Source organism: Myotis daubentonii, chromosome 3, assembly GCF_963259705.1.
Source record: "Myotis daubentonii chromosome 3, mMyoDau2.1, whole genome shotgun sequence".
NCBI lineage: Eukaryota > Metazoa > Chordata > Mammalia > Chiroptera > Vespertilionidae > Myotis > Myotis daubentonii.
Genome location: NC_081842.1, coordinates 182,644,651 through 182,663,453, shown reverse-complemented (window position 1 = coordinate 182,663,453; position 18,803 = coordinate 182,644,651). Strand labels below are relative to the sequence as shown.

Here is an 18,803-nt window from a genome sequence, read left to right as displayed (position 1 = left end):
TACAATAATCCATGTAAGGAAATACATTTGTACAATAAACTGGATAATCAAGATGGGCCATTTAACCTAAATTGCATTCCTATGTACACATGTCTAACTCCCCAATTAAAGACCTGTCATAATTAAAGGAATTTTCAGTGATTCTGGTAATATTTTCTGAGACCATATTCTTTCTCAATTCTTCAGGGCTATCTTGCTCTTATACCTCTCTCTCCCTCTTCCTCTCTCTCTGTCTCTGTCTCTGTCTCTCTCTCTCTATATATATATACATATATATATACTAGAGGCCCAGTGCACAAAAATTTGTGCACTGGGGGGGGGGGTAGGAGGGGTCCCCCTCAGCCCGGCCTGTGCCCTCTTGCAGTCTGGGACCCCTCGGGAGATAACGCCCTGCTGGCTTAGGCCCGCTCCTGGGTGGCAGAGGGCAGGCCCAATCCCTAGGTGCAGCTCCTGGTCGGGCTCAGAGCAGGGCCGATTGGGGAGTTGGGGCGCCGCCCCCTGTCACGCACAGAGGAGGGCCCATCGGGGGGGTTGGGGCTCTGTACCCTGTCATGCACAGAGCAGGGCCGATCAGGGGGTTGAGGAGCTCCCCCCTGTCACTCACAGAGTAGGGCCGATAGGGGAGTTGGGGCACTGCCCCGTCACGCACAGAGCAGGGCCAATCAGGGGGTTGGGGCGCTGCCCCGTCACGCACAGAGCAGGGCGGATCAGGGGGTTGGGGCGCCACCACTGTCACACTCAGGGCAGGGCCGATGGGGAGGTTATGGCTCTACCCCATCACACAAACAGCAGGGCCCATGGGGGGGAGAGGGGGTATGGGGTGCCACACCCTGTCACACACAGAGCAGGGCCAATCAGGGGGTTGGGGCGCCGCACCCTGTCACACACAGAGCCGCAGGGCGATCAGGGGGTTGGAGAGCTCCCCCCTATCAGGCACGGAGCAGGGCTGATCAGGGGGTTGGGGCACCTTCCCCTGTCACGAACAGAGCAGGGTGGATAGGGAGGTTGTGGCCCCGCCCCCTGTCACACACAGAGCCACAGGGCGATCAGGGGGTTTGGGCGCTGCCCCCTGTCACGCAGATCCTGGTGCCAGGAGGCCTCTCAGCTCTGCTGATCCCGGTGCTGGGAGGCCTCGCAGCTCCGCTGATCCTGGTGCTGGGAGGCATATTACCCTTTTACTATATAGGATAGAGGCCTGGTGCACAGGTGGGAGCCAGCTGGTTTGCCCTGAAGGGTGTCCTGGATCAGGGTGGGGGTCCCCACTGGGGTGCCTGGCCAGCCTGGGTGAGGGGATGATGGCTGTTTGCAACTGGTCACACACCCTTCAGGGTGGGGGTCCCCACTGGGGTGCCTGGCCAGCCTGGGTGAGGGGATGATGGCTGTTTGCAGCTGGTCACACACCCTTCAGGGTGGTGGTCCCCACTGGGGTGCCTGGCCAGTCTGGGTGAGGGGATGAGGGCTGTTTTCAGGCTGGTGGGTGATGGAAGCTCCCAACTGCTCCTTTTTTCCTTTTTTTTTTTTTTTTATTCTGGGCCAGCTTTAGCTCTGGCTCCAGCTCTGAGGTCTCTGCTGCTGAAAGCAGGTATCTGGTTTGTTTGGGTTCTATAATTGAAACACTGTATCAACTCCAGCTCTGAGATCCCGGCGGGCTGAAAGCAGGTTTCTGGGGTTTTGTTTAGCTTCTATATTTGTAAGAATGTTTCAAATTGCAAGCTCAGAGGCCAGCAAGGCAGGCGGAGAACGTTGGTTTCCTCCATCACTGAAGCAAGCAAGCCTCATGTTAACTTCAAGCTGCCTGGCTGCCGGCCGCCATCTTGGCTGGCAGTTAATTTGCATATCTCGCTGATTAGCCAATGGGAAGGGTAGCGGATGTACGCTAATTACCATGTTCCTCTTTTATTAGATAGGATGTATGTATGTGTGTGTGTATATATACATATGTATATATGTATATATACACACACACATACATACATATACATGCATGTTTCCCCTACCCCCATATTCAAATCTTAGTTTGTGAAGTGGTTTTCTACTAGTTGACATTTATAGAGAAAACAATTTCTTAGTATTATAAACTGACAGTATTTATGGCATCTAGTGCCATATGGGATACTGAAGTTGTAAAATGCCTTCAGTTCTCCCCTCTATTAATTGATCCTTTTATCAGCAAATGCAATTATTCCCCATCTTTAAAAAGTAAAACCCTCCCTTGATCCCTCAACTCCCCCCAGCATTTACCCCATTTTACTGCTCCACTTATAGCAAAACTCCTGGAAAGATCTGGCTTTCCTTGTGGTCTACAAGTCCTCTCTTAATCTCTCCTGACTCCATGCCAATCAAGCATTCATTCCCCCTACTCCATCCAGTAGCTCTTGACGAGGACTCAATGACCTGCACATTGCAACAATTCATTATCAGTTTGAATCTCATGCTACTTATTACCAGCAGTATCTGACATTCACTTCTCCCTGGAACACTTATTTCTTGGTTCTCTTCTCACCTCAATAGCCACTTGGTCTCTTACTGTCCTTCATCTCCGAGACCTTTAGTCATTGGAAGGTCCCAGTTCTTGCATCTCTTTTCTTCTATATCTACACTCCTCAAGAGTTTTCATGGAATCTCATGGTTTTAAATACTGTCTATACTCTGATGACTTCAAAATTTACATTTCTTTTTTCTTTTTCTTTTTTGGTCAATCCTCACCAGGGGATATTTTTCAATTGATTTTTAGAGAGAGTGGAAAGGACGAAGAAAGAGAGAAACATTGATGTGAGAGAGACACATAGATTGGTTGCCTCCCGCACAGGCCCGGACCAGGGCCAGGGATTGAGCCTGAAACCAAGGTACATACCCTTGACCAGAATCAAACCCGGGACCCTTCAGTCTGCAGGCTGACACTCTACTCACTGAGGCAAACCAATTAGGGCCAAATTTACATTTCTAGCACAGAACTTTCTCCACCTTTCAGAAATATGTCTAATTTCTTACTCAGTATTTTCCATTGGCTATGTACCAAGATCTGTTTAAATTAACATGTTTAAAATCAAATTCCAAATTTTCCCATTTCACCTCCATCAAATCCCTTCTTCCAGAATCATTAGCAAATTGCACTCAATAAATTATAACTATATTACTTGTATTTCAGATTCTGAGCCAAAAACTGTAAAGTCAATATTTACTCTATTTTACACACTACAACTAAATCATAAGCAAAGCCTATTGCACCTACTTTCAAAATATATCCAGACCTTGATCAAACCTTATAGTCTCCACCACAACCACTCTGGTCACAGATACCACCACCTTGCACTAGACTACTTCAAGAGCTTTACTACTGTCTCTGCTTCTAGTCCTGTCCTCTGAGAATGTCCTCTCAACACAGCCGTTAGAGCAGTACTTTAAAAGTACAAGGTTACATCATGTCATTCTTGTGGATGAAACCATACAATGGCTTTCCATCTCACTCAAAGAAAATGTCAGCCTTACACAATTCTAATGGGCCCAATGAGCTCTGGGTGCCTGCTACCCCTCTGACCTCATCACCCACCTACCTGCCACTTTCCCATCACTCATTCGGCTCCAGCCACACTTGTGTCCATGTTCCTCCACTAACCAAGCATAGCTCAAAATAAGTTAACAAATGGAGATTTCATATGGGACAACTTACTATATGAAGCATAAAAAAAAAAGTCCAATTTATTCCTTATGGATTACTCATTTGAGATTCTTTATGCTCGCAATACTACATGCAAATATAAATCCTATACCATATCATCATACCTGTTCATGTTTATTCTGAATCCATGAATAAATCACACTGGGCTGTCTCATTGTCTTACCCTCAGCGCTAACTGTAGATGGAAGATTAGAAAATCCATTCATTTGCTGATCTAATAAAAAAACAAAACGGTGAAAACTTAGGCCATCTAATTCTCTGCAACTTTGACATTTCAAATTTTAGAAAATAAACAGTCCTCACCGGGGGTAGAAGACCATAATCTTGGCCCTCTTCTTATTAGCTGAGAACTTTGAGGTGACCCATAGCCAGTGGTTGCATCAAAAATTCCAGCCATCCGATTTATTACAGTAGAGCCAAAAGGAGATCCAAGGGGACTTGAAATATCAGGTGTAGATAATTTTGGCGAAAACAGTGATGTCTTAACTGACGGTGGCACTGAAGACCGAGGCATCTGACTAGATTTTGGGGTCTGAAAGGTAGTTTCTTCTGCAAAAGAACAGATAGAGCACTGAAGGGGCAAGCTGATCCAAACAGGCCAACCTGAGGGTTCTCAAATTTTATACATCTTAATTTTTTGTTTAATGTATTACCTAAGGCTCAGTAGGTTGTTTCCATTTAGGTTTACATTCGCAAGATCCCGGTTTTACTACTGCAACTCAATGACCACTCAAGAAGGTTTAAACATCTTTTTCTGTCATATTGGTACTTCCTCTCTTGCTTTTTTCCCTCCAAAAATATCATCTTCAAGGTCATTTTCTCTAGGCTGTTTTGAATAAACTTCTCAATTCGTATTTTATTTTTGTACTAGAGGCCCAGTGCACGAAATTCATGAACTGAGGGGGGGTGGTCCCTCAGCCCAGTCTGCACCCTCTCGCAGTCTGGAACCCGTCAGGGGATGTCCGACTGCTGGCTTAGGCCTGATACCCAGGGGGATCGGGCCTAAGCCAGCAGTCAGACATTCCTCTTGAAATCCGGGAGCCCTCACTTCTTACCGCCCACCTGCTTGCTGCTCCTTAGTGCTGCCGCGGAGGCGGGAGAGGCTCCCACCACCACCACTGCGCTCGCCAGCCATGAGCCCGGCTTCTGGCTGAGCGGCGCTCCCCCTATGGGAGCGCACTGACCACCAGGGGGCAGCTCCTGCATTAAGTGTCTGCCCCCTGGTGGTCAGTGCGCATTATAGTAACCAGTCATTCTGCCATAACAGCCACTTAGGCTTTTGTTATATAGATGGAAATAACTTCAATTATTGCATTAGAAATCTTTCCAGTTTTACTGCACCTTTCTACTATAACAAACAACTACTTGGCTAAACATAATTAAAATTATATTATGAAAATGTACAAATAAGGGTGCTAACCTTATCCCATTTTCCTCAAAGTTCTTTCAAATTAACAGAAGTCACACCAAAGGCCAATTTTCCCAGGATATGTACACACCTAGCTATACAAATCTGATCTACAAATAGCTTCTTCACAAATTATAAGTCTGGTTATTTAGTTAGAGTCTGGTACAAAAACAAAGGAACATTTTCCCTGCCATGCCAGTCAGCATAAAGCACAAAGACAAAAAATTATAGGCTAGTATTCTATCTACTTAATAAAACCACAATAAGACATTAAACATTTAAAGTACTACATTTTAATTACGTGACTTTTTAAGAGTGGCAATTAGAAATCTTTGAAAAATCAATTTAAAAATTAAGACTGGGGTTTTTAAGTTTTGCAATAATTCCTCAAATCTATTTTTTAAAAAAATATTTTTATTGATTTCAAAGAAGGGAGAGGGATAGAGAGATAGAAACATCAATAATGAGAGAGAATCATTGATTGGCTGCCTCCTGCCCGCCCCCTATTGGGAGGGATAGAGCCCGCAACTCAGGCATGTGTCCTTGGCTGGAATCAAACCTGGGACCCTTTAGTCCACAGGCTGACGCTCTATCCACTGAGCCAAACCAGCTAGGGCTAATTCCTCAAATTTAGAGGCAAATTTTGTGTATATGATGGGATATGACAACAATTTAAGATAATGAAAAACCCCTTCAGACCCGTGATCCCTCTAATCCAGCAGTTCTCAACCTGTGGGTCGCGACCCCTTTGGGGGTCGAACGACCCTTTCACAGGGGTCGCCTAAATACATCCTGCATATCAGATATTTACATTACAATTCATAACAGTTGCAAAATTACAGTTATGAAGTAGCAACGAAAATAATTTTATGGTTGGGGGTCACCACAACATGAGGAACTGTATTCAAGGGTCACGGCCTTAGGAAGGTTGAAAACCACTGCTCTAATCCAATGTTACAATAATCTTTGCAGTGGTTCTCAACCTTTTGGCCCTTTACTTTATTTTATTTTTTTAATATATTTTATTGATTTTTTACAGAGAGGAAGGGAGAGGGATAGAGAGTTAGAAACATCGATGAGAAAGAAACATCGATCAGCTGCCTTCTGCACACACCCAACTGGGGATTTGCCTGCAACCAAGGTACATGCCCTTGACCAGAATCGAACCTGGGACCTTTCAGTCCACAGGCCGACGCTCTATCCACTGAGCCAAACCAGTTAGGGCCCTTCTGGCCCTTTAAATACAGTTCCTCATGTTGTGACCCAACCATAAAATTATTTTCGTTGCTACTTCATAACTGTAATGTTGCTACTATTATGAATTGTAATGTAAATATCTGATATGCAGGATGGTCTTAGGCGACCCCTGTGAAAGGGTCATTCGAGTGCCAAAGGGGTCGTGACCCACAGGTTGAGAACCGCTGCTTTATAGCATGATTATTTGATGTAAATAGCCCATTCAAAATCTTCTACCAGTTCCATATCCCGATGAGATAAAATCTAAACTGTTTATAACATGCAAGATCTCCTTTTATTATTGAACATCATCTTACCCATGCAGGCTCCTTTTTGACAGATTTCTATTTAGTAGTTACATCCTATATAATAAAAGCCTAATATGCTAAGTGTCTGGTTGACTGGTCGGCTGTTCAACAAATCAAAGTGTAATATACTAATGATATGCTAAGGCCGCTCAACTGCTCGCGATGATGAGCACTGACCATCAGGGGGCAGACACTCCAACCAGTAGGTTAGCTTGCTGCTGGGGTCCAGCCGATCGGGACTGAACTAGACAGGCCGGACACGCCCTAGAGCCCTCCCATGGTCCCTCCCCAGCTGGCCAACCTCCCGCGTCTCTCCCCAACCCCAAGCATGTACCAGTGGGGTCCCTCAGCCTGGCCTATGCCCTCTCGCAATCCAGTACCCCTCGGGGGATGTTGGAGAGCTGGTTTTGGTCCAATCCCACAGGCCAGGCCGAGGAAACCCACTGGTGCACGAATTCGTGCACCGGGCCTCTAGTTTTCTTATATTTGTGTATCTCCTACTAAATAGTCAGTTCCAAGAGTGTTTTGTCATCTTTGATTCTCTCACTTCTAGAACATTGCTTGGCATTCAATAAATATCTATCTATCTAAAAGCCTAAGTGACCATTACGACCGAACGACCAGAATGACTGGACAGTAGTTATGACATGTACTGACCCAGACATTGCTGCTGGGGCCCTGTCAGCCCCAAATCTGGTTCACCTGCACCCTGGACCCAGACAGGAGGGAGGAGGGAGCCCAATTCCTTGCAGAATCAGCTGTTGGTTAGCTGACTACTGGGGCCAACATCCCACGATCCCTCCCCCTGGCAGGCCGCCCGCCCCTCCAAAGACCCGATTGCTGGCCAGGCCAAAGGACCCCATCCATGCATGAATTCGTGCACCAGGCCTCTAGTATCTATATATATAAAAGCCTAAGCAACCAGCTGACTGTTCAACTGGTAGCTATGATGCGCACTGACCACCAGGGGGCAGATGCTCCAACCAGTAGGTTTGCTTGCTGCTGGGGTCCGGCCAATCGGGGCTGGGCGAGATGGGCCAGACATGCCCTGGAGCCCTCCCCGGCCCCAACTGTACACCAGTGGGGTTCTGGATTGTGAAAGGGTGCAGGTCAGGCCAAGGGACCCCACTGGTGCACGAATCTGCACTGAGCTTCTATTTCTATAAATAAGTGCTAATCTGAAAGTTGATGACATCTGAAATACTCTAGAACCTTTTAAAATCTGACATTCATGAACTTATTTCAATCATTTTTCAACTGTAATCTATTTGTTTTGGGTATATGGACGACTTCACATAACATTTTTTTTTTTTTTTTTAATTTCAGGATTCTCTTCAAAAACAAAACCAAAAAACCACAAGTTCAGATACTGGGTCCAAATTCTCACATGGGAATAATGGACTAAAGCTAACCCATAGCTTCCCCCTTCAGATGAAGCCTGTGCTCCCAAGTTTACCACCATCCTCACCTAGCCAGTTTCGCCCACTTTTATTAAATGCCTAGATCCAAAAAGCATCTGAACATTAAGTCCTTTATTTATATTCTTATATCCCTAGGCATTTTCTACTTAAGGGATTTGGTGAAAAAGCATAAGATCCTCCACTTGTACATCACCATCGCACTGGACTTAATTTTTTTGACCTACAATGATACCGAGTTCTTATTCCTGGTACAGTGCAATATCCCACATATTGGATCAGTTTCCCTAAATATACATATATCTCACACTCATACACATATCTTTAGATTAACTACCATCATCTTTCTTAGGAAATAAAATGCAAATGTTTTCCCCTCTCTTAGTAGTACAAGCAGTTACCTGGAAAATTCAATTTCTTAGGCTCCACTGTGTATGAGGAAGACATTACTCTTCCATTTGTTGCAGCAGCTTCCTGGTAGAGCACCAGTTTCTGAGTCATATCATTTAAAAGATTCAAACACTCCCTTGAAATGGCCGTCCAATTGTGGGGATGTCCACCTAAAAGGTCCAAACACCAACTTTTAAAATGTATATAATTGTATAGTCCTTCAAATGAGGACAAAAATCAGTTAGAAATGCTACATTACACTTTGCATCAGGGCCCACTTTTCTCTATTAAGCTACTATTTATATTCATATTCATGCCATCTAATACACATCAGTTCAATAAATATTTGGATGAAATAATTTTCCCCAGTCTACAAGCAAAAAGTTGCTATCTACACTAATAAAAAAGAAAAATAGTAATTGGCGTACGGCGCTACCCTTTTCATTGGCTAATCAGAGCTATATGCAAATTAACTGCCAACTAAGATGGCAGTTAACTGCCAACAAAGATGGCGGCTAATTTGCATATGTAGGCACAATGCAGGGAGGCGAAAGGGAAAGCAGGAAGAAGCCCCCTGCCACTGACAGTGATCGGAAACTCAGGGGGGAGCTAAGAGGTGGGGGGCAGGGCAAAGGAGAATCAGGCACCTTTGCCGCCCTGGCCAGTGATAGCAGGAAGTAGGAGTGGAGCCAGCGATGGGAGCTGGGCACAGACAAAGCTGGCAGTCCTGGGAGCTAGGGGTCCCTTGCCTGGGCCTAAAGCGGAGCCCACGATCGCGGGGCCACTTCAGCTGCGGGTCCCCGCTGCCCGGGCCGGACGCCTCAGCCAGAGGCGTTAGGCCTGGGCAGGGGCGGAGCCTGCAACCGCGGGGAGCTGGGGGTCCCCTGCCCAGGCCTAATGCTTCGGCCAGAGGTGTTAGGCCTGGGCAGGGGCAGAGCGGGAGATCGCGGCGCTGCTGCCGCTGCGGGTCCCCGCTGCCCGGGCCGGACGCCTCGGTCAGAAGCGTTAGGCCTGGGTAGGGGTGGAGCCTGCAACCGCGGGGAGCTGGGGGTCCCCTGCCCAGGCCTAATGCCTCGGCCAGAGGCGTTAGGCCTGGGAAGGGGCAGAGCGGGAGATCGCGGGGAGCTGGGAGTCCCCTGCCCAGGCCTAATGCCTTGGCCAGAGGCGTTAGGCCTGGGCAGGGGCAGAGCGGGAGATCGCGGGGAGCTGGGAGTCCCCTGCCCAGGCCTAATGCCCAGGCCTGATGCCTGGGCCAGAGGCATCAGGCCTGGGTTGGGGGCGGAGCCGTGGATTGGAGGGATATGATGGTCCCCTTGCCCAGGCCTGAAGCCTGGGTCAGACGCGTCAGGCTTGGGCGGGGGGTGGAGCAAGCGATCAGAGGGAGATGGGGGTCCCCTGCCCAGGCATGATTCCTGGGCCAGAGGCCTCAGGCCTGGGCTGGGGTCAGAGCCAGTGATCGGGGGGAGATGGGGGTCCCCTGTCCAAGCCTGACACCTCTGGCGGAGGCGTATTCTCTCTGAGAATTAGGTCCCCCATCTAGAGATTAGACCACCTGATAGACCTGACATTTAAGACCCTTGTAGTATTAAAACTTTTAGGGTTCTTAAACTGCATTCTCGCTCTAAAACTGTCAATCTACTTCACAGTTTCTTCAAGTTAAGGGAATGAGGGGCCTGAAGGAAATAATATAAAAACTTAAAAATACCTTTCCTGATGACACAAGTTCTAACCACAACATAAACACTTTGTTTTATTTACAAGATTTAAATCATGACTTCATTTAACGGGCTCTTTCATGTGTGATATTTTATTAAATACTAGAGGCCCGGTGCACAAAAATCATGCACCCAGGGCGGGGGGTGGGGGGTGGAGCCCTCAGCCAGGCCTGTGCCCTCACATTCCGGGAGCCCTCAGGGGATGTCTGACTAATGCGGAGGCGGGAGAGGCTCCCGCCACCGCCACTGCACTTGCCAGCTGCAAGCCTGGCTTCTGGGGGAGCACAGTGACCACCAGGGGGCAGCTCCTGCATTGAGCGTCTTCCCCCAATGGTCAGTGCACTTTATAGCGACCAGTCATTCTGCCATTCGTTGATTTGCATATTAGCCTTTTATTATATAGGATACCTATCTCACCAAAAATTTTAAATACAACACTTTCTGCACACACATGCCTAGTCAGGTCTATTACTTTTAGCATTACCTGGTTGGCTGAGACTAAAAACTTCTTGTCTTCGTGTAGGAGAATATTGAGAAAGCAACATCAGGTCCTGCAAGGCCAAATACTAAAAGGGGGGGTGGGGGGGGGGAGACATAAGTTTACTTTTTTTTAATATTTACATAAAATCTTACTTATGAACTGGGCTCAGCATGATGTATATAAGGGGAAATCAGTTGAAATTTTTCATAAAGAAAATAATATTTAACCTTCCTTTTTAGATTTCCAGAACTTTCCTATCTCTATCCTCTATAGCAGCAGTTGCCAACCGGTGGTCTGCGAGGTCTGAAAGGTTGGCCACTGCTGCTCTATAGGATACCCCACCCACTACAGGTCCCCGCTACATGGAACCAAAGAACTTTCTGTGTTCTTTCCCAACTCTATGGTGGGAAACATACAAAAACATCACTTCCTCCTGAAACTTTCCCTTGGCCTCCCTCAAGTTCTCAACTGTGGCACTTAATATAATTTATTGTAATTGCCTGTTTACTTGTCTCACCTGGTTCCACCCACTAAACTGTGAGGCAGAAACAAAGTATTGCTCGCTACCACACTCAAAGTCAGTGCCAGCACACAGCAGACATGCAATGTCTGTGGTACTTTTTTACCAAAACTCTTCATTTTGTTCCCTGTCAAACCTCTTCACTCATCATTCAAGAGACCATACCTTTTGTGAAGCTTCCTTATATTGGTCCCAAGCAGAATAAGTGGTTCAAACTCTACTTACCCTAGTAAATTTTCATTATTCTGTGCATCTGCCTTTTCCATTAGGCTGTGCTACATCTTACTCATCATTACACCCTAAGTAACTAGCAGTAACTGACACCTGCCCAATAAAGATTTGTTAAATCAATGTTAGGTATTTTTGTTTATCTATTTAATTAGTCATAATTGATAATTAAACGTAATAAGAGCCTCAGTGGTTCATTTTCTTATTGGTTTATAACTTTTCCAGTGCAATAAAACTATGAATTCTAACTATTTCAATTCTCTTTTAATTACTATGACCTCTTAACAGGATCACATATATTGTAGATCTACTTTAAAATTTCAAAATGCAATTTAAAACAATTTATTTTCATTTAATTTGTAAATTTATTGCAACTTCTTTAAACTCTTTTGGATTAAAATTTATTTTAGGATCATAATTATTATTCATATCTTAAGAGAGTTCACTGAATGTCTACATACTACCAAACACTATCTTTAGTCATAATGGCCAACTACATGAGTGAAAATAAATATTGATCCAGTGATTTTAAAAAACCAATAATGCTTTGTTTTGCTACCATGAGGTGTTTGTGAAATGCTAATGCATATCATCAGATTTTATGTGTGGAAATATTTTTATATCTATTCTGAATATACTATTAGATTAGCTTAACTTGTACACATGCATTACAGTATATACTTTCATTTTAGTCACTTGGAAAGAAAACTGAAAAAGTAAACAGCATGCAATGTAGCATGTAAGTGATTTTTACAATAAAAGTTTTAGAATATGCTAGGCCAGCGATGGAGAACCTTTTGAGCTTGGCATGTCAGCATTTTGAAAAACCCTAACTTAACTCTGGTGTCATGTCACATATGGAAATTTTTTTGATATTTGCAACCATAGTAAAACAAAGACTTATATTTTTGATATTTATTTTATATATTTAAATGCCATTTAACAAAGAAAAATCAACCAAAAAAATGAGTTCGCGTGTCAGAGGTTCGCCATCACTGTGCTAGGCTCTCAAAAAACATATCTAAACACCTAAATTATTATATATTAAGTGCTTCTATAAGATAAGTTAGAGATGACTGTGTAAAGATATAAAATGCACAGTTCTGGTACCTTTATGATGAGGGGCGGATTACTGTTTAAGACTTTTGGGAGGCATTCATCTGACTCTTCTGCAAATGGTGGTTGAACAGGGAACAGATGAGCCTATCAAATATAATCAAAAGGACTATGAAAGTGAGTATTTTCATGGCTTTATTATAGTCAGTAAGTACTAACTGATATTAGTTATAAAAAGAGACCAAATTAACATTTTTACTGTTCCTTGCAAAAACATGTTGTATTAAAGTTATATATACCCAAACATACTACTTTCTAAAATGTTACCCTTCCAATTTTATTAGATTTCTGGTTTCCAATAATGAAACAAATTTTAGAAGCAAAGATTCTTTGAAGCCACTAAAGAATATAAACCTAAAAAAAAAAAAAAAAAAAAAAAAAAGAATATAAACCTACAGAGGTGGTAAAATGAAACCGAAACACTCATTTTCCAAGACAAACACTTGGATGATAAACACAATGTAAATCCCATCCATTTAAAAACATTTCTTCAGCCCTGGCTGGGTGGCTTGGTTGTTGGAGCATAGTCCTATACACTAGAGGAGTTAAATTCCCAGTCAGGGCACATGCCTATGTTACGGGTTCAACCCCTGGTCAGGCAGGTACCAAAGGAAACTGATCGATTTTTCTCTTTCACATCAATGTTTCTCTCTCTCTCCCTTCCCCTCTCTCTAAAAACCAATAAAAACATATCCTTGGATGAGGATTAAAATCCTATATAATAAAAGGGTAATATGCAAATTGTCCCTTCACCCACCCACAGTTCCACTGGAGTTCAACCTGGGGGTGGGGCTGGCCCACCAACCGCCTGGGGCCCCTGCCCCAGACCGATCCCATCCCTGATCGCCCACACATCCTGATTGGGGGTGGAGCCGGCTGGGCAACCTCCCATGTCCCCTCCCCCTGGCCGGCCCCACGAATTTGTGCACTGGGCCTCTAGTTATATAAATAAACAAACATTTCTTCAATATAGTTTTTTTATACATCCTTGCCAGTATTGTTATCTCTTGTCATTTGTTAAAATATTTTTTTAGCCCTAACCAGTTTGGCTCAGCGTCGGCCTGCAGATTGAAAGGTCCCAGGTTCAATTCCGGTCAAGGGCATGTACCTTGGTTGTGGGCACATCCCCAGTAGGGGGTGTGTAGGAGGCAGCTGATTGATGTTTTTCTCTCATTGATGTTTCTAACTCTCTATCCCTCTCCCTTCCTCTCTGTAAAAAAGCAATAAAATATATTTTAATAAATATATATATTTTTTAAATTGATTTTAGAGAGAAAAGGAGAGAGATAGAAACATCAATGAGAGAAACACCCATGAGCTGCCTCCTGCACACCCGCTACTGGGGATCAAGCCCGCAACCAAGGCATGTGCCCTGACTGGGAATCAGTCTGATGACCTCCTGGTTCATGTACCAGCATTCACCACTGACCCACACCCACTGGGCTTCAACATACATTTTTAAAGTTTAATTCAAAGAAGAAATATTTTATTGCCTTATATTTAAATATTTTAGTACTGTCTCTATCAATAGCACATAGAAATATTTTAAAATTCAGGCCTCTCTAGTATGTACTCAACAGAGAAATGAAAACCTTCAGAAGAGAATTCAATTGTAGGTAAAGCATAGTAAACAGATACCATTAGACGTCCATTCAATTTAGTTTCCAATAATTAAAAATAGCAACATTGTTCCTCATTATATAACTATTAGCCTGATGCACGAAATTCGTGCATCGAATTTCGTGCGGGGGGGGGGGGGGGGGGGTCCCCTCAGCCCGTCCTGCAATGATGCCAGCATCCCTCAGCGGTAGACTCCGGCCTGAGGCCCCTGTCCTCCCGTCTCTTCACCCAGCCAAGCACTCACGTTCAGTTTTAGAAGTTATTTACTTACTGATGGTTATTAAATAACTTCTAAAGCTGAACGCATTGCCGGGAGCCCAGAATTCCTCACCAGGGACTCCAGCCCCAGGCCCCTCCCCTCCCTCCTTCAGCGTGGACTCTGGGCTGGTGTCGCAATGAGCCCAGCACCCTCGCTGCAGACTCTGGCCCGAGGCCCCTGCCCTCCCCTGCCCTCCCCTGCCCTCCCCTCCCTCCGCCCGGCTGGGGCACGGACGCTGGGCATCCCTGGAGGCAGACTCCAGCCAGAGGCCCCTCCCCTCCCCTCCCTCCACACAGCCAGGCCAGATCCTGGGCTCACGTTGCCGGGGCAACGCCGCCAGCATCCTGCCCCGGCCACTATGGGCGCCACTATCTTTGTCTCGGGGTGATAGTTAACAAAAGTCCCGGGAGCCCGCAGCCACAGCCACCGTCACCTGGGGCGCTTGACACCTTCGTATCCAAATTAACCGCCATCTTTGTCAGATAATTTGCATAGTCACTCGGATTGGCTGGTGGGCGTGGCTTCAGCATATCAGAGGGATGGCTAATTTGCATGTTTGTCTATTATTATATAGGATAACAACATCCCTAACTGGCTTGGCTCAGTCGATAGAGCATCAGCCGAAGGACTGAAGGGTTCCAGGTTTGATTCCAGTTAAAGGCACATACTTCAGTTGCAGGCTCGATCCCCATGTGGGAGGCAACCAATCAATGTGTTCCTCTCACTCTCTCTCTCCCTCCCTTCTACTCTGTCTAAAAATCAATGGAAAAAATATCCTCGGATGAGAATTAACAAAAAACAACAACAACAAAGTAAATAATGGTTAATAAATGATGCATTCCTAGTGAAGTCTCAGAAAAGAGACCAAAACCCCATTTACCAAAATGGCTTCGGGCATAACAGCATGTTGATCAGTGCTCTACTAAAAATAAATCTGTAGGACTCCAAAATACAAATGTACCAACAAAAAAATCAGGACTAACCTCTGTGGCATAGATTTTGAAGAGTATCCATGAGATATACCAAGTCATCAGAAGAAAGACTCCACATAACCAGACATGGTAGAGCAATGAGAGATTCAAGAGGCCACTCACAGTATCAAGAGGCCTATGAAATTGCCTATGAAAACAAAAATTACTATTTAATCCTATGGGGAAAAATACAGTCTAAGCATTTAACAGACTTGGGCTCAACACTGAGAAACAAATAAATCCAATTTGCAAATAGTAATGGTAATAAACTTCTCTCATTCTGTGCCCTATAGAATTTTTTCCCCAATACCTTCTAACAAAGAACATAAAGGGAGCCTAAAAGGAAGAGTAAACCTAAACTGGCACTCAGTTTCTTGTGTTCAAAATCTTCACTGCCACTTACTATGGAAAAAGAATAAGCCAAACCTATAAACCAACCCCTAGAGGCTGAGTAAAATTATATTACGGTTGCTTTCTAGTTTGATACTTAAAAATCATTCAACATTAACTAGCACCTCTCCTGTATACCCTACAAACAGTTCCATCGTAGTTAAAAGCACATAGCACTATTAAAAATAACTATCTTTACTTTTTAAAATATATTTTTATTGATTTCAGAGAGGATGGGAGAGGTAGAGAGAGAAACATCGATGAGAGAGAATCACTGATCAGCTGCCTCCTGTACACCTCCTACTGGGGATCAAGCCCACAACCCAGGCATGTACTCTGACCAGGAATTGAACCGTAACCTCCTGGTTCGGAAGTCAATGCTCAACCACTGAGCCACTCAGGCAGGGCACTACCTAGGAACTTTTAAACGTTAAAAATTGAAATCTACATGGTAGAAACCATAATATCTCATAAACACCTATATATGCCAATATTCCCACTCCCAAGAACTGATACTAGTGAAGACTATATATGACACAAAGTCTCACAGTAGAATAATAATTAAAAGAACATTAATGGAGAAATTTACATTTATCTGCAAAATAAGATTTGCCTGGCCAGTGTTGTCAAATGGTCAGAGCATCGGCCCGAGCACCAAAGGGTCTCAGGTTGAATTCCCAGACAAAGGTACCTGGGTTGCAAGTTTAATCCAGGGCCCCAGTTTGAGTGTGTGCAGGAGGCAACCAATTGATGTTTCTCACATCAATGTTTCTCTCTGCATCTCTCTCCTCTCCCACTCCCTTGCACTCTCTCTAAAAATCAATGGAAAAAATATCCTGTGGGTGAGATTTATAAAAAATAAACAAAAATCAAGATAAAAGCTTTATTTGCCAAGTGCATGGGGAATAACTAGAACAATATAGCTGATTGCCACTTACGATCTTCAACCAGTCACATGACCCTCCTCAATTTTGGTTCCTCATAGGCAAAATTGGAATAATGCCACAGCATTATGACTGTCTAGCTCAACATAGCATAGAATGATTATTGAGGACAAAAAAGAAAAAAGGAGGCATACCACGCAACTCAAGAAGTCTACTTTTTTACAATATAAAAGCTGTTTCTAACAATAAATGAATTATTGATTACTTCTGGGGACAGTAACTAGGTGACTGGAGAAAGGAGCAAAATAAATCATCTTCATTGCATGCCCTTTTTATATATCATTGAAATTTTACACTATGTGAACTATGTGCATTCAAAAATGAACACAATTCTTGCTCTACCTGGTTTGGCTCAGTGAATAGAGCATCGGCCTGTGGACTGAAGGGTCCCACGTTCGATTCCAGTAAAGGGCACATGCCTGGGTTGCAGGCTCGATCCCCAGTAGGGGGCATGCAGAAGGCAGCCAATCAATGATTCTCTCTCATCACTGATGTTTCTATCTCTCTCTCTCTTTCCCTTCCTCTCCGAAATCAATAAAATTTTTTTTTTAAATGAACACAATTCTTAAAAATCTTAAAGGCTCAACCAATCAAAGCATGTGGAAAGAAGTAAACATCTAAAAGTATGAAAACATCTAAAAAAGTTAAAATCAGACTTTTCATAGAGTACTTACTCATCTATCTGAAGGTTCATAGCAGTGCTAATCCAAGCTTTGGGAATATGGCCTGAGGGGGGGGGGAAATACGAAGTTATGAACATAAGAAGTTATAAAAGGAAACCTTAATCATGTTTTGAAATATGAGGTTGATGAGATAGTCAAACAGACACCAAGACCTCAGTCTAAAATCTAGTTTGTTTAAGAATGGGCAAGACAAAAGAATAATTTCTAAATATAGGCAGTTTTTGCTTTTCAATTCTGATATGTACATATTTCAATTACCAGGGTTTAGTTATTAACACCAGTCCTCCAACTGAATTCAATTTTCAGTTACCATAGTATATTAACTGCGAGCAACTCAATATAGTATTTCTAGCTTTTCAGTAACCAAATAAGTATGTAGATAACAGATGGATAGCAAGATCCATGACCAATCACAACTCTTCCTTCAAAGTCTATTGGTGATTGGTCGCTCACATCAGTTATGCGGTTCAGGCACAGACAATGAAGCATGTAGTTGTGTTGCCTCCTTGTCTCCCACAGTAAACCCACATAACTTTTTACAAAAATGAATAACTGAAAAGAGGAAACTGGCCAAAAAAGACCAAAGTACAACAAAAAAATGGAAAGTGGTAGCACTAGAAATGAAGTTTGAAAGAAATAGCTGACCATGGGAATGCTGACATGGCTTTGTCAGACTAACATACAACTACAGGCATACCTCTGAGATACTGTGGTATTCCAGAGTATTGTATTTCAATAAAGCAAGTCATAATCTTGTAGCTAGTGAAGGGTTCTTGCCTTTAATTTGTAAAAAAATGCAACATCTGTGAAGTGCAATAATGTGAAGCACAGTAAAGCAAAGTATGCCTGTATGGGTAAACAGCCAGGCTGACTGTAGTAGGTTAATACAATGAAGTATTAACATTAGAATGATAATTTTCAAAGCTATGTAAAAAAATTGATTACATAAACTACAACTGAAAAAAGTAGACAACAAAATGGCCTTTTTCTGATCCTACTTTTTTCTATGGATATAAATGTAATTATATCCATAGCACAGAAAAAATTAGTCTGAAAATAGTATTTTAGAACATTGGATTTTGTTTCTATTATGTGCTGCTATTGAGATTAATGTTTTCCATCTAACTTGTACTGTTCATTATATTGAAGCTGCTGTATTTTTATATGAAAATTCACTTTAATAAATTCTACAAGGTTCCCTTAGCAAGAGAATATTTTTATTGTATTAGTACCATTATAAATTTATAAAAAGCAGTATGTTCTATATAAAGTAATGACCAAATCACATACATTTTCCTTTTTTTTAAAAAAAAAAACAACCTTCTTTTATTGTGCTAAAAAACACATAACATAAAAAATTTACCATCTTAAACATTTTTAAATGGGCAATGTGGATATCAGTGCCTTGTGCAACAGATCATTAGAGTTTTTTCATAT

At 43.3% G+C, this 18,803-nt stretch overlaps 1 protein-coding gene across 9 annotated transcripts in view; it reads right to left on the bottom strand.

Annotated features, from left to right (window-relative positions):
• Nucleotides 1-18,803, bottom strand: part of NDC1 (NDC1 transmembrane nucleoporin) — a 54,501-nt gene that overhangs the window by 21,213 nt on the left and 14,485 nt on the right. For 8 of the 9 annotated variants that reach the window (XM_059689515.1, XM_059689507.1, XM_059689512.1 and 5 more), the window contains 7 exons: nt 17,358-17,409; nt 15,362-15,497; nt 12,494-12,586; nt 10,639-10,720; nt 8,451-8,609; nt 3,983-4,228; nt 3,784-3,893 (listed from right to left, as the gene is read on the bottom strand). In XM_059689515.1, the coding sequence (XP_059545498.1) occupies nt 3,784-3,893; nt 3,983-4,228; nt 8,451-8,609; nt 10,639-10,720; nt 12,494-12,586; nt 15,362-15,497; nt 17,358-17,409 (878 nt within the window). The remainder of the gene's footprint in view (nt 1-3,783; nt 3,894-3,982; nt 4,229-8,450; nt 8,610-10,638; nt 10,721-12,493; nt 12,587-15,361; nt 15,498-17,357; nt 17,410-18,803) is intronic. The other variant, XM_059689509.1, reaches the window with a different exon arrangement.